Source organism: Prorops nasuta, unplaced genomic scaffold (assembly GCF_024137725.1).
Source record: "Prorops nasuta isolate Cenicafe-Biocafe unplaced genomic scaffold, Cenicafe_Pnas_1.2 PNAS00020, whole genome shotgun sequence".
Lineage (NCBI taxonomy): Eukaryota > Metazoa > Arthropoda > Insecta > Hymenoptera > Bethylidae > Prorops > Prorops nasuta.
This window is the reverse complement of record NW_027116817.1, coordinates 1,522,293-1,538,136: the sequence shown is the minus strand read 5'-3', so window position 1 is coordinate 1,538,136 and position 15,844 is coordinate 1,522,293. Positions and strand designations below refer to the sequence as shown.

The following is a 15,844-nucleotide window of genomic DNA, read 5'->3' as shown; positions in this document are numbered from 1 at the left end:
CCGAGAGAATGCTATACTCCGTGCACGCTGTGCGTAGGCCGCGATATCGGCACGTACATACGCCACAGCTCTCTCCACTACGCGGTACCGTAAGTGAGGATAGCGATGGAGCAAACGCCTCGTTACAACTTAGATAGTATAGGTTTAGGTTTGAACGTTATTTTGGATACATGAAATTTATAGATTTTTAATCGCTCTATCCAATGGTCATATAAAAAATGAGAAAGAGTTATTTCTAACTAAAAATTTGGGTTTACGTGTGAGAAACATAAAGAAAGAACAAATTATTTCATTTATAATACAATTTTCATCCACTTTCTTTTATATAATCAGCTTAAAATCACAGAAAAAGGGTCCTCGGTATCTTAGCTGTAAAATATCGTATTTTTAAATTTAAATGTGTTTTGAATGATCCAAAATGGCATTCGAAATGAAAAATTTTGCCTAAAAATTTTCGGGCACCCTAACTAAAAAATTAGCAACTCTAGCATAAAATGCACGAAAATAAAAAGTTATTAGAAATCATTAGCGAATACGCTGCATTTTTTTCAACAATTTTTGAGAGATTTTTAAATTTTTTGCTGATACTTATTTTTTAAAAATTGTCTAAAAATTTTATAAAAATTCTAAAAAAATCCTATTTATCTTTTATGTATTCTAAGAAATTTTCCTTAATAAAAATGCTTTGTAAACGTTAATATTGTCGAGTTTAAAAAACAACAAGTGTAAAATGGAAATGTTTATATTTTATATTTTTTAATTCGAGAATATTAACTTTTAAGAAAATTTATTTTCCACAAGTTATGCTTAGAATTTATTAAAGAAAGCAATAGAATTTATGTGAAAGTTTTGTGAAATTTTTAGAAAATCAGTATCAGGAAAAAATTAAAAAATCTATCAAAAAATGTTGAAAAAATTTCAGCGTATTCTCTAATGATTTCTAAGAACTTTTCATTTTTTCGCCTTTCTTTGCTAGAGCTCCTAATTTTTTAGTTAGGTCGCCCGAAAGTTTTTAAGTATAATTTTTCACTTTGGATGCCATTTTGGATTATCCAAAATATATTTAAATTTCTCAATACGTTATTTTCCAGCTAAAATATCCAGGACACTTTTTTCTGCGATTTTTAGCTGATCGCATAAAGGAAAGTGGATGAAAATTGTATTATAAATAAAATAATTTGTTCTTTCTTTGTTTTTCACACGTAAAGCTCACTTTTGAGTCTTAAAAAATAACTTCTTCTAATTTCTTTATGACCATTAAAAAGAGCGATTCAAAATCTATAAATTTCATGTGTCCAAAATAATGTTCTCACCTAAATCTATTTCATCTAAAAAGGTTTGAAAAGGTGGTGAATAAAGTGTGCCATTGGGTCTTAATGAATTAAACTTTTGACCAGCAATATATGTAAAGATACGCACACACAGGATCATTTAACATACTGCAAATATTTGTGACTAATTTAAGTAGGGTAAAAGGTTTTACTGGTTAACTGATATTTTTTCAATATTTAAATTTGTTACAAATTGATTTGTATGTATGTTTGAAAAATGAATCTGTATACTTTTAATTATACTTATACGTAGTCATATACCAGCTTAAGCCTACGGCACACTATGCTGGATTTCGTGCTAGAATGCTTGCTAGATTTGTGAGGACCAATGAGATTATTATATTTAATTCACAACTGAATCATCATTGGTCTTCACAATTCTAGCAAGCATTCTAGCACGAAATCCAGCATAGTGTGCCGTAGGCTTTAGACTATAATTTGATGCATGCTATTTAGATAACCTACAATGGATAACGCAGGACAAATTAGAAGACAATTTACATTAGGAAGGATAGAATTTAGGTTATATAAAAGAAAAAATAAATATATTGAACTTATAAAATTTATTATAATAAACTAACTAATTACAGACAGTCTCCTCCTCTTCCTCTACCCCCTCGTCCTGCTCTGTAAGCAGTCCAGCAATTTTTGGGCGCGGAAACCTAACCCCACAAACATCCGTTGGAAATTGTAGGCTTTCCGACGCAACTGGATGGCACGGCCGGTTCTATAGTTCCGCCTGGTCCCTGAAAAAATACAAAAAAAAACAAGATACATTTGAACTAACTGTTAAATGAATTAAATGGAGAATCACGTATTAGTGAAGAGGAAAAAAAATCACTTCTATAGGATTGTGGAGGAACCTCCTCCTCTCCTCCGGCACCTCCATTTCATGTTCTGATGGAAGATGATCTGGGGGAGGAAGTTATTGCGGCTTTGACTGCGGTGATGATGGGGAAGGGGGTAGCATCCCCTCCTAGCATTAGCCGGTCTCAGTGCTGGATCTGAAAACAGAATATCATTATTATTTTAACATTGAGTAGTTTAATTTATTCTAAATAACTAATAGATATTTAAACATTATTAGTGATACTATGTACTTTGGTTCTCCCGACAGGCGGCGACGGCTACTGATGTCGTTGGTAATTGATAATATAATTCTATAAAAATAATTAAGCACAATTATTTAAAACCATTTAAAATTATTTAATGATAATTTATAAATAATGATATGAGAAAATTAGTGTTGTACTAAGTTTCCTTCAAAAAAAGATACAATATATACTTACAGACATCTTTATTTGGCGATGGTCGAATTTGGAATTGAATGTCTTGAAAATTGATTTATCGTGGATATGTCAAATAATAAATAGTACATAGATTTGATATGGGGATTACTAATTGCTACTATAGTGATATATAATCTTTAAGTATTATCCTGCACTTTCATGAAATTCCAAATCTTAACCAATCACATTAAAATTTTCTGTCGTAAAGTCGGTCATGTGCGCATTGGGAAATATGACACCTTATATAGAGCTAACTAAGATGGCGGTAGGAAATCGGGAAATAACTTTAGGGTATATATGAACACTGAGTATTTCTATTATTTTAAAATATTTAAAGCATAAATGGCTTCAAAAATTGGTAAAAATTGATATAACATATTTTTCTTAATTTCTTATAAATTTTAAAAGTATTTAAGTGTTTATTTAATTTGTAGATATTTATTTCTAAATCAAAAATAAGGCTTAACATAATCGTCTGCTACACTCTGCTCTAATTTTTCAAGGCGTTGCGTCACATACTTTAATTGTGCTTTTATAGCTTTTCAAGTTTCGTAAAAATGTCTAAATCAGTTGAACATTGCTGCGTAAACGGATGTGACAGTGTATCTAGTAAAAAAAGGGATGTGACTTTCCATAAATTCCCGAAACCTAAACAGAGAACTGTGCTAAGAACCAACCACTTTGGAGTACAAGAACAAGTATAGATAGGTTAACTCAATGGAAGAAAGTTTTGAAAATAAGTGCTCCATATCCAAGAATGAGAGTATGTTCATTACATTTTAAGCATACTGATTATGTACTACCTGGTAAATATTACAAATCTAAAAATCGAATTAAAAATGTAACAAATGTACTCTGTAAAAACAAAACTTTTATTTTAGATTATCCGAGCAGCTATAAGATTCTTGTAAAGTCTGCAGTCCCATCAATAAATATTCCTATAACTGCAAAAGAAAAAAATAATGCACTAAAAAATGAAACACGCCTGAGTCGAATTATTCAGCGAAAATTAAATCAAACCTACAAAACTGCTAACAAGTCATTGTCAAATGAGTTACCATCAAATGAGAGTGATGAATATGATCGTGTTCAAGATCCTGCTGATAATATTCTTGTTGATGAAGACCAATCCAATGTAAATGAAGAATTTGAACATGATGCAGTTGAAAATCAATTAAATGTGACTACTAACAGTATAGTGTTAAAAAATAAATATGACCCTGTAATAGCATTGATAGAGAAAAACAATAAAAAAAAGGTTGATGAAAGTACAGTGAAATATAGTTTTAGTGATACGTTAAATACTGATGCAAAAATGTGTACTGCTACTGGAACTCAAACAATAAAATTATTGGAAACTATTGTCAATATGATAAAAATAGTCCATAAGAATAGATTTGAGCAATGCAAAATGAAAACTCGTGAAAGAGTTATTTTAACATACATGAAAATGAAACATAACACGTCATACAAATTATTGGCACTTATGTTTACATGTACATCATCTCAAGTGTGCCAAAAAATATTTTTGAATACCATAGAAATTCTCAACAACTTCTTATCTTTTGCTATTCCTTGGCCATCAAGACAAGAGATTGCTAGAAATTTACCAATATGTTTCGAAGGATTTAAAGATACTCAAGTGGTATTAGATTGTACAGAGATTTACATTCAACAACCAAAGAATTTGTGCTGTCAGCTTAACACATATTCACACTACAAAGGTGCACAAACTGTGAAGTTTCTTATCGGAGTGACTCCAGCAGGGACTATTTCTTTTGTTAGTCCTGCGTATGGAGGTAGAAGTACTGATACAGCTATTTTCACACAAAGTAAGTTGATTAATTTGTTAGAACCAAACGATGCAATAATGGTGGACAGAGGCTTTTTAATTAATGAATTATGCCAGAAAAATAGATGGAAATGTGTACGACCACCATTTTTGCAAGATAAAAAACAATTTTCTCAAGGTGAATCTATTGCTACCTCAAAAATTGCTGCAGCTAGATTTCATGTTGAATGTGTAAATCAATGAATTAAAGTTTGGAGTATAGTTGGCTCAAAAATGCCTGTTAATCTAGTTCCAGTAGCTAGTGAAATTATGAATGTATTGTGTGCCACAGTAAATCTCAGTGACTCTATTTTAAGTGATGACAGGTTTATGAATATTGAGTGACATATTGTTAAAAAATTACACTAATACATTTTACATAATTCATTTATTGTTACATATTAACTTGCACTTTCTCATTAACGACATAAATCAATGTAATACTGACTTTGTTCCTCGTATAATAATAAAAAAACTTATTCTTTATTCTTTGAGCAGATGAAGTGGATAATTTTTTCAAAATATAACTTTTTCAGAGATTTGAGCATTTTTAAAATAAAACTATCATTTCTATTAAATTTTATAATAAAAACATTATCATCCACAGCAGAATATATAACAAAATCTGCTACTTTCACGTTTATCACAGCCATTCCTAGTTGCACTTATCCATAGTATAAATGTTTCTCTTTTATATAAATATCTTCGTCAATTACTTGTAAGTATTTTCCTATGCAGTCCATCATAGTTTTATCTAGATCAGCTTTTTTACCAATAAAAGGGCATTTTATTTCTAATAATGCACTTGGTTTGTCATTTTCAAAAATAATTCCATCTGGTGAGTAAGCGAGCCAAGGATTGCAAGCTGACACTATTAATCCAAGGACACAACACTTCATTTAGAGTACGAGTAATGTAAGCCTTTCTAGCTTGTGCTTCACTAACTTTTCCATACTCTGTATATACACTTTTAAAATTTTTGGGATGAAACACGTCTTCAAGCTTTTTATTCCAATCTGGATTTTTGTTCCTTAAGTAAGTATATAACTTATAGCAGACACTACCAGTTATACGAATACTTCTGTGCTTCATCCATTCATCATAGTAAGCTTTAGTCTTCTCGCAAATTTCAACATAGTTTCCTTGCAACCTTAAGAAACTTCTTTCGCAGCAGCTATTAAGAGGGCCAAAGTTGTACTGATTAACCTCTTCCATAATTTTGTGATCTTGCAAAAGAAATATAGTTTTTTTATTTGCATTTTCTTCTGGCGTACTCAAATGTGCTTCTTTTGGTTTATAAGCAGAGTGTCTACCTTTTCTAAAACAATTTTATTATTAGGCCAGTCAAATTAGCCTCTGGATACCCTATTTTCTGCAAAAAGTCCCAGTAGCGTTTTTATGATTGGAAATGGTTTGTTTTATCATCTAGAATGATAATATTGTGACGAAAACCACCAATTTTGTGCGCTAAATTAACAATAAACGATTAAAGTTGGTTTTTCGCATTTTTTAACACATTTTGCTCTGTATTTTGTAAAATATTAACAATAGAGGAAATTTTTGTTAATAAAAGTTGTTCGTTATTAAATTCTTAAAAAAAAGTCAGTGGCGTCACATCTCTATATGCAATAGTTTACTTGCAAATTGAGTTCAAACACGACAATCTTCAAAAGGAATAATTGTTAATAACTTTAAAAAAAATTACTGTTTCACTTTTATATTCTATAGAAAGAAAGTTCTCTTTCATCCGAATTAGCATACCAAATTTGAAGTTTGCATGAATTATAGTTTTTTCACAATTAGTACCGAAATTCGATTTTTTTCTTTTTTTCATATTACTGGCATTTTGTTAATAATCAACGTATTTCATCGCCGCTGCTAGAGAGTGAAGTGGAAAAGTTATATTTTCATGAATCCTTTAGAAAACCACGAAATTTTCATTAGGATGGTTTCTGCACGCATTTGTTTATAAAGTGCTTATTTAACATTACTCCTATTTGCAAGTTTTACGCCCGATTAAATCCAACCAAAATGTATTGGATAACTGCGATTTTTGTGTAAATTATAAAAAAAAAAAATAATTATTTATAACTATCAGGAGCCGAAATAACGTGTTTTTTTAAATTAATTATTGCTCCGTTAATTATTGAAGTATCTTAATTTTTTTTTAAGCAAATTGCAGTTAAACACTTATATTTGAAGCTCACTTGATAGTCAAAAGTGTCAAATAAAGTTTCAACTGTAATTTCAATGTCTAAACAAGTACATTTGAGCAAAAACGGCCGTTTATCTCAGAAGATGTAGCGCCAGTTTTATGTCTCAGAACTGGACAATGTACTTCAAATTGAGGTGCTTGGAATAAAACACTGTAACTCGGCCAAAATTCATCGTATCGACCTCTTTTTTTTTTAATTTAGGGTAGCGCGAGTTAAAAATAACACTCATCCTGTTAAAATTGATGTACAAATTTATTTAAACAATAAAAAGTTATAAATATTCTTTGTCGATATCTTCATGCTCTTTTTTTTATTTCCTTACAGTTATTCCGTTAAAATTAATTGGAGATATGTTCTAAACATCATCACTGACATTTTATAACCTTCAAATAAACAAACAATAAAAACTTAACACAATATCTGTTAGATTTATAAAAATTGTTTAATTGATGTTAATTATAAAAAACGCTTAATATAATCGATGTCACATTGATAAAATACACATAAACATAAATAATAATTTAACATATTCGCTGTTTTTTTGACAAAAATTCGTTTTCAGTGTCATTATTTATATCATACTCGTCATTTAAATCATTGTTAAACAATTCGTCCTCTACACACTCTTGTAGAACTATTTCTTCAATGTTCGAACAATACTGACCATCACAATTAATACAAATATCTGAACATCGAAGACCATACTTTTTACAACTGCAATTCGTCGTATTGCAACCCTGCGTTCATTTGCATGATATAGTTTCTAGAAAATTATTGGGAATGAGAGGATCTTTGGTATACACAGATTGTAAGCCTGTTGTGGTCGCCTTTCATCCCCATTTAATACACTCTTTAGAATTTCCTAACCACTGCTGAATCTGTAAGTGTGTTCTGTATGAGTGTTCAGCAATTGCACCTTCAGTTGGCGGCAGTGTTTCTAGTTTAAACGCAGATTTTTTCGAGAACTTTTTAAATAATATAAACCTTAACGAATTTACAGATATTGTACAATTCTTATTACTATATAGTGCTGTAACAATTTTATTACCAGCCTCAGCAATACTAATATGATCAGAATCATAATTATAAAAAGTAAGTGCTATATCAAGAAGATCGTCATTTTTATTAATCAATTTTGTCAGTTTATTTTTTCCTTGTCGATAAAATGCTGAGGTAGTATCGCAATCGGTAAATGCATGCAAAAATGCAACAATCTTCATTAATTTTGGGTATTGAAACGAATGATTATCATAAAGTTTTTCATGGATTTGGCCTTTTGCAGGTTTGAGAAAATAAATAGTTTGATTAACCGAAGATAGCTGTGTTAAAATAACTAACAAATCGATGTCTTCACCAACAATCATTGCCTTTGCGCCAGTATTCGCTACTTCGATAGCAGTTTCTACAATTAATGTATCAGCATCTTTTACAGCTTGCAACGTACGAAATCCAGCTAAATTAAAATCTTCACAAAGCATCGCAATAAGTCTATTTTTGTTCTTGTCATTCGATAAAAATGTTTCTTGTGAAAATGTTATGTTCATGGAGCGTTCAAAAGCTACTTCTCGACCAATTTGTCGTGTAACCCTACGTTGTCGTTCTGCACATTTAGTGTAAAAATTTTTGGAGACATTAGGATATCCGTCAAAAACTATTACGCTATCGTTGGAATAATATTTTGTGATGTACGTAACGTACTGATTGCAGATAGAATTGACACTTTGGTCTTGTCGCCATAATACACGATGCAACAAAAAACCACCATCAATTACGTGTACTACATTTTGTAATGATGACCTGAAAGACACTTCTAATGGTAGAAAATTTTCATAAAAAATAGATTTTTGAGTTTTGCGCATTCCTGCTTCATTAAAAATGGAGAGAGGAAAGGGTGCAAGTTCAAATTTTAAAAACTTCTCCATGTCGTCTTTCTTTTCTATATGCAGCGAAATTCTTTGAAAAAGTAAAGTGGGATCTATAGATATTACGTCACTATCGACTTTAATTGAAGAATTTACAGCTCGAAGTGGTAAAACTCTATTTTTCCTTTGAAATTTAATATCGCCAAAGGTTTTTCCTATCATAGATTCGAGTCCCAAACGACCAATTTTAAAAGATTCGTGACAATTAATATTTTCTGTAGCTTTTAATCCTGTACTAATGGACATTAAAAAATCTGACTTTGGGAATGGATTATGTGCTTCTACAAACGTTAATAGTTTTACTCGATCATCATTATCTCTATTAATTCGTGAAGGTCGTAAATCGACATGTTGTTCTGAAGTAACTGAAAGAGTATTGCAAAAATTTTCCATAACATCAGAAACTTCAACAAGTACCAGCATAGATAAAATCCATTTAGCTAATACACTTTGTGTAATTCCTCGGCCTTGTGTCAATCCACCAACAATTTTCATGGATCTCATGAGAGCTTGTTCAATCGTCATATCTGACCAGATGCCAGACCAGTACTTTTCGGATCTTCTAATAGTAAAATAACCGAAATTAGTAAACTTTTGGTATTCATGCATATCCATTCTTTGTTCAAGATGAAGCATGTCCTGAAGATATAAATGAGCACTTTTGGCATATAAGAAGTGTCCACTAGCATGAAAATAGGCATCATTTGTTGCAAACTAATTAAGTGTAACTTCCAATTTCCACTTCTTTCAGCTTCAATAAATTGTTTTAAGATAAGAATCATTTCTATATACTGGATCCATAATTTGGCTGTAGGACCTTCATTTTTTAAAAACTGCAGCTGATTAGAAAATTTGTTTTTCATAATTTCAACTTCGTCATTTATTTTTGTAATAAAATCTTCACGGCCCTCATGATATTCAGTTACTAGATGATTCAAACAATTTGTCTCCTCGTGTTTAGGCTTCACAAACTAAAATTGAGGATGGATTGGGACAGGTTTAAAATAATACTATCAGTTTCGCGGATAAATTTGTCAGTCTTGTCAAGGCGTAAAAAACCCCACGAAAACTTTGGGGAAAAAGCCCTAACAAGACCAAATCACTTAAGTTTATTTATTTTGGTTTAAAGCATCATTATACATTTGATACTAACACTAATTAGAAAAGTCAGACCGCCCGCCATGGGGTAACCGTCATCTGAACTTAACAATATGCTGATTATTCATCAGTCCGCCTTCTCATAAGGACAGTCAACTGATTGTCTCTTTTAGAAATCAAGCCGCCTGCTTACAGGTTTCCGTCGCTTGAGTTTCTTACTGAGTTGAACTGAATGATTCAAACCATTGTTTATTCTAGTTCAATCAGTTTTGTGCGAGTCATTATGCACCCACAGGAAAACAAACCAAATCAGCAATATTGACTTAGAACTAATAGTTTCACACATATCTATACAAAGATGTATACATTGGTCGGTACTTGTTTCATTCAGTCTCACACCTTTTTTCGTTCTCTACCGTACTTAACTGCTCGCTCGCTCATTCTTGAACCATCATCCCCTCCACACATAACCAAAGAGCACCCAGCGCCATCACGGTCAGCCATACATTCATTCTCTATACCAGCGCCAAAGTTAAAATCATAAACACTTAAATCTACAACACCTCGATAGTAAAATTCATTGTTGATAAAATATGTTGAATTAAAACAGATTGAATGAGAAAATGACCTCTGACGGATCTTGAGTATGAATGTCCAGATAATATTTTAGGTACAGATGCTTCAGCATAGATTTCCGAAAATAATTCGTGCAAACCACTTCCCTCCATAATGTACCCTACTGCACCAATGTACGACATTACAGTATGAAATCCACCTAATCTGACAATAACAGATTCTAAATTATAATGGCTGTCATTAGAATTAGTACAAGCTAATATTTCTCGAGCTTTGAAATAAAGTGGTTGATCGAAAGTCACGAAACAAGTTTTTTGACCTTTCAATTTGCATTCGCGATCAGCTTGTAACAATACTGTAAATATGGTATCATATTGGCTTGGAGGATTATTTACAAAAGGTAGAGGTACAACTTTTGATACAGCGTAATCCCTTCCTTTCGTACAATCTTCCATGAATCCACTCCAGCTTGGAATCATCTGTGAATTTTTTTTCTTTGCATAATTCCAAAAGAAATCAATATTTGTTATTTCAGTCTTATTTGAGAAAGAAGTTAAAGAATATATATCTTTAATAACAATATTCTTCAAACCCACAGAACTGCCTCGATCAAATGTTTTAATATCAACGTATCCAAATCGTCCGATGACATTTGTAGATGGTATTTTTTGCAATCTTTTGATCTTTTTATTGCTACTAATCGAAGAGCTTGGAGTCACGCACATAATACCACCCATTGAATGAAAAGTATTTAATCCATCTATGGTATTTGTGTTGTGGTCAGCATTGTCATAAACAAATTGAACAAATTAATTGTTAAAGTTGTATTCCTGTGGATCGTTTAAAATGGATGCCTCGAACAACAATGTTTCTTGGTATGAAGAACATAACCCTAAATATGCCAATGATTCAATTAGATTTTTGCTAGCAAAATTTTTATGCATCATGGACGAGAGTCCGAGTAAAAATGGTGATATAAATGATCGAGGCCTAACGCTTGAAATTAAACCATGGCTATAAAATTTCACTCTATTTTTCCACTTTACATTTTCAGAATTAGTCTTATACTTTTTTATAATTATATCCAAAAATATTTTTAAGGATTTGGGAATGTCATCATCGACAGTTTCTAAAAAATAATTCGGCGCAGGGTAATGAGTTGTATCAAAAAATTGAGAACGAATGTCTTCTAATATTATTAGTGCAGCAGTCTTAACAATTCGCTCACGCTCTTCCTCCTCATTTTCGAAACGATTTTTGTACCAATTATTGTTCAATATTTTTCCTCCCGCATTGCGAAAACAAATAATAGTATCTTCCTTTGATTGTAGAAAACATATGTCGCTTTGAAAATAATCTTCTAAATGCCTAAGTAAATATCTAGTCTCCGGAATTGGATTTTTATAGTTGCTTAAAACATTCGCAAGAGAAAATTGGCATTCTTCTATGTGTGTAAGCAAATGATCAATCACAAATTGAACAGCTTCATACTGTCGTGAATCCACAGGACGTCCCATGGGACTATCATTTGAGCATGATTTAAAAAAATTTGTATAACAGGCAGCATGATAACGGGCACCTTTTTCTATAATATCTTCTATTCCAAGAAGAAACGCAGAAAGAATATTGCCTAAATCGTCGTTTCTTTCTTTCGCATGCCTCAGAATATTAGTTCGAGTTACTAACTTTGATACTTTTGAAATATATTTACGATATACAATTTTACATTTTTGTTGGCACTTTATGAGTGCATCTGAAGCATCCTCACCACAGAAAAGGCAGAATTGACGAAAATCAAATCGTTCCTCACTTGACCGCCTTGAAGTGGAAGGTGTAGATTGGATGTTTTTCAGTGCACTGTCGATACTTCTTTCACGGTTGTACATGACGTAGCAACTATTATGAAGAGTGATTGACGTCATTTTTTTCATATTCTTATGTTTATTATCTTTCCTTCGTAAACTAGATTGCATAAGAGTTTTTATTCCTCCAGCTTTAAAAGTTTTCAGCGTTTGATTTTCTGACATATCTAAGCCACAAATCACGCACTTTGATGTAGACATGGTGGTTAGAATTTACTGCAAAAAACAATTAAAGTAGCACGATTACTAAAATGCTATAAGCTTAAATAAATTGAAGTTTTTAAATGGTTAAAATTAAATTTTAATGCAATATCATTTATGAATACATAAAATCACATAAAGAATAAAACTTTATGAAAATAATATGGAAAACTTAATTGACACATAAGTTTATACTTGCAGTATTAATTTACTTTGCTTTAAGTAAATATAATTATAAAAGTAAATAATATGCACATTCAATAGGCTATATTAAATTTGCAATAATTAAGAAGCTATTGCATCTTCATAAGCAGAACATTTTATTATTATTACTTACGTTATTTGTCAAAAAGTTCAGAAACAATAAAGTGTAGTTTGTATTTGTTATTTAAAATACAGCACTTAAAGCTTCCAATCAAAATATAGACGCTTCAAGAAATATTCACAGCACAAAAATTTACTGCTCTTTGCTTCAAGGCTAGACTGAAACTGGCAGATTAGCCCATACTTTGCTGTTGGCCTTGAAAAACCGTTATATACCTGGGTATGGGGTCCACATGTTTGAATAGTACGTTGAATACAAGGCATTGATGGGGGAGGGGCACTTTTGGCGCCAAATGCCTGCCTCACTGTAATGTAGCATATTACTCTACCTCTCATGACCTTAAGAACTAATTAGCAGCATTTTTATATAATATATCAATGCAATCTTAAAAAGTATTAATTAATATAACGGAATAACTGTAAGGAAATAAAAAAAAAGAGCATGGAGATATCGACAAAGAATATTTATAACTTTTTATTGTTTAAATAAATTTGTACATCAATTTTAACAGGATGAGTGTTATTTTTAACTCGCGCTACCCTAAATTAAAAAAAAAAGAGGTCGATACGATGAATTTTGGCCGAGTTACAGTGTTTTATTCCAAGCACCTCAATTTGAAGTACATTGTCCAGTTCTGAGACATAAAACTGGCGCTACATCTTCTGAGATAAACGGCCGTTTTTGCTCAAATGTACTTGTTTAGACATTGAAATTACAGTTGAAACTTTATTTGACACTTTTGACTATCAAGTGAGCTTCAAATATAAGTGTTTAACTGCAATTTGCTTAAAAAAAAATTAAGATACTTCAATAATTAACGGAGCAATAATTAATTTAAAAAAACACGTTATTTCGGCTCCTGATAGTTATAAATAATTATTTTTTTTTTTTATAATTTACACAAAAATCGCAGTTATCCAATACATTTTGGTTGGATTTAATCGGGCGTAAAACTTGCAAATAGGAGTAATGTTAAATAAGCACTTTATAAACAAATGCGTGCAGAAACCATCCTAATGAAAATTTCGTGGTTTTCTAAAGGATTCATGAAAATATAACTTTTCCACTTCACTCTCTAGCAGCAGCGATGAAATACGTTGATTATTAACAAAATGCCAGTAATATGAAAAAAAGAAAAAAATCGAATTTCGATACTAATTGTGAAAAAACTATAATTCATGCAAACTTCAAATTTGGTATGCTAATTCGGATGAAAGAGAACTTTCTTTATATAGAATATAAAAGTGAAACAGTAATTTTTTTTTAAATTATTAACAATTATTCCTTTTGAAGATTGTCGTGTTTGAACTAAATTTGCAAGTAAACTATTGCATATAGAGATGTGACGCCACTGACTTTTTTTTTAAGAATTTAATAACGAACAACTTTTATTAACAAAAATTTCCTCTATTGTTAATATTTTACAAAATACAGAGCAAAATGTGTTAAAAAATGCGAAAAACCAACTTTAATCGTTTATTGTTAATTTAGCGCACAAAATTGGTGGTTTTCGTCACGATATTATCATTCTAGATGATAAAACAAACCATTTCCAATCATAAAAACGCTACTGGGACTTTTTGCACGGAAAAAGTCTAATTTGACTGGCTTATATGTTATTTAACATCTTTTGATTTGTTGTTGATTATATTAGTATTATAATAGTACTTACGCATGTTTAACTATACTAGAGTATGGTAACTTATTCCTTGCTAAAGCACAAAGAGCTTTCTTTTGGTTCCCTTGTAACTCTTTTATGTCAAATTTTCTTTACTTAAAGAAGCATTCATGTTCGCATAATGGTACAGGCTCATAATGTTTCAAAAGTAATTTTTGCTTATCTTTCCATTGACATGTATTATCAGTGCAAGATAACTTATCTATTCTTTCTAGACTGTACAAATTAAAAAAAAATCCTTTACATATCATTTGAAGACATACAGAAAATATTTTAATTTGGAATTATAAACTAACGCATATATATGCAATAGTGTTGCCACAATGTGTTTGCATTGGCCATTTGAACCTGCTTTGCAAGAGCATTCAAACTCACTAATCACACCTGCATTACTTATTTTCCCGTTGATCTTATGAGGCTTCTCGCGCATATGAGTTGTTTGCAGACAAGATGACAAAATCTTAATGTTGGTAATAATCTCAGTTCTGGTGGTAGCACTGCTGCGTTCTATTGCAATGGACTTAGGCGCATGCGCAATGGAATAGAATAGTCGAGGTTTAGAAGAAGTTAAGTTCTACTATTAATGTGAAAGTAGAAAGGAAGGGAACCATAAGGAATCTCGGCATTAAAAGGTGTGTGAACAAGAAGAAGAAAGGAGAGTGTTTAATACCTACAATTAAGAAATAAAAAAATAATATAATATTAAACAATCACGCTTTATTTCTAACCCTAAAAAATCCATCAGGTTATGGGCCCAGGACGTTCGTGGTAACGTGCCAAAGTGAGGTTAGAAACGTGCGTGAATATAAAATAATAAAAACTCTTTAAAATACTAAAAATATATAAAGCTGAAATAAGAAAACAAAGAAGAAAAATGAATACTGATGCTACAATGCATGGCCAAGGAGACTCGATCGAAAAATTAAAAGATGTCAACGGATTTCATCTGTGGAAATTCCAGATAAAAATCCACATGGAAGCAGCCGTCCTAGTCCAAGCTCTAGAACCGACAAATAGTACAGACAGAAGTGATGCCTGGAAAAAAAGGATGCGAAAGCAAAACGACTTATAGTAAGTACTCTAGATAAAAATATTCTAATACACATCATCACATGCAACACAGCATCAGATATGTGGATGAAACTAAAAGCAATATTTGAAAGAGATTCTAATCAACAGAAATGTGCAGTGATGCAAGAATTTTTTGAATACAAATTCAAAAAGGGTTATGATATAGCCACACACATTTCGGAAATTAAAAATATTGCTCATAACATAAATTCTCTTGGAGAGCAGATAAACGACAATATGGTGATCTCTAAAATTCTAACAACTCTTCCAGAAAAACACAAATACTTTATCAGTCCATGGGAGTCCACATCACTGGAAAATCAAACACTATCAGAACTAACAGCTAGATTAATTAATGAAGAAACAAGATACAAAAACGACCAAGAAGAAGAGATAGCACTGAAGACAGAAGAAAGAGAGTGCTATATATGCCACAAAAAGGGA

At 31.4% G+C, this 15,844-nt stretch overlaps 3 protein-coding genes across 4 annotated transcripts in view; 1 reads left to right on the top strand and 2 right to left on the bottom strand.

Moving 5' to 3' along the window:
- Chd64 (calponin 3) overlaps window positions 1-15,844 on the bottom strand; it is a 115,479-nt gene that overhangs the window by 19,658 nt on the left and 79,977 nt on the right. The gene's annotated exons all lie outside the window — the stretch shown is intronic.
- On the top strand, window positions 2,831-4,931 carry LOC136780766 (uncharacterized). The gene is given in 4 exon segments (XM_066739323.1): window positions 2,831-2,978; window positions 3,081-3,321; window positions 3,324-3,426; window positions 3,502-4,931. Coding segments are annotated over 3 exon segments (1,401 nt in total). The 5' UTR covers window positions 2,831-2,978; window positions 3,081-3,177; the 3' UTR covers window positions 4,656-4,931.
- Window positions 5,271-10,540, bottom strand: LOC136780723 (uncharacterized). Its single transcript, XM_066739277.1, is given in 5 exon segments — window positions 5,271-5,769; window positions 7,250-7,352; window positions 7,515-9,287; window positions 9,290-9,560; window positions 10,251-10,540. Coding segments are annotated over 5 exon segments (2,841 nt in total). The 5' UTR covers window positions 10,446-10,540.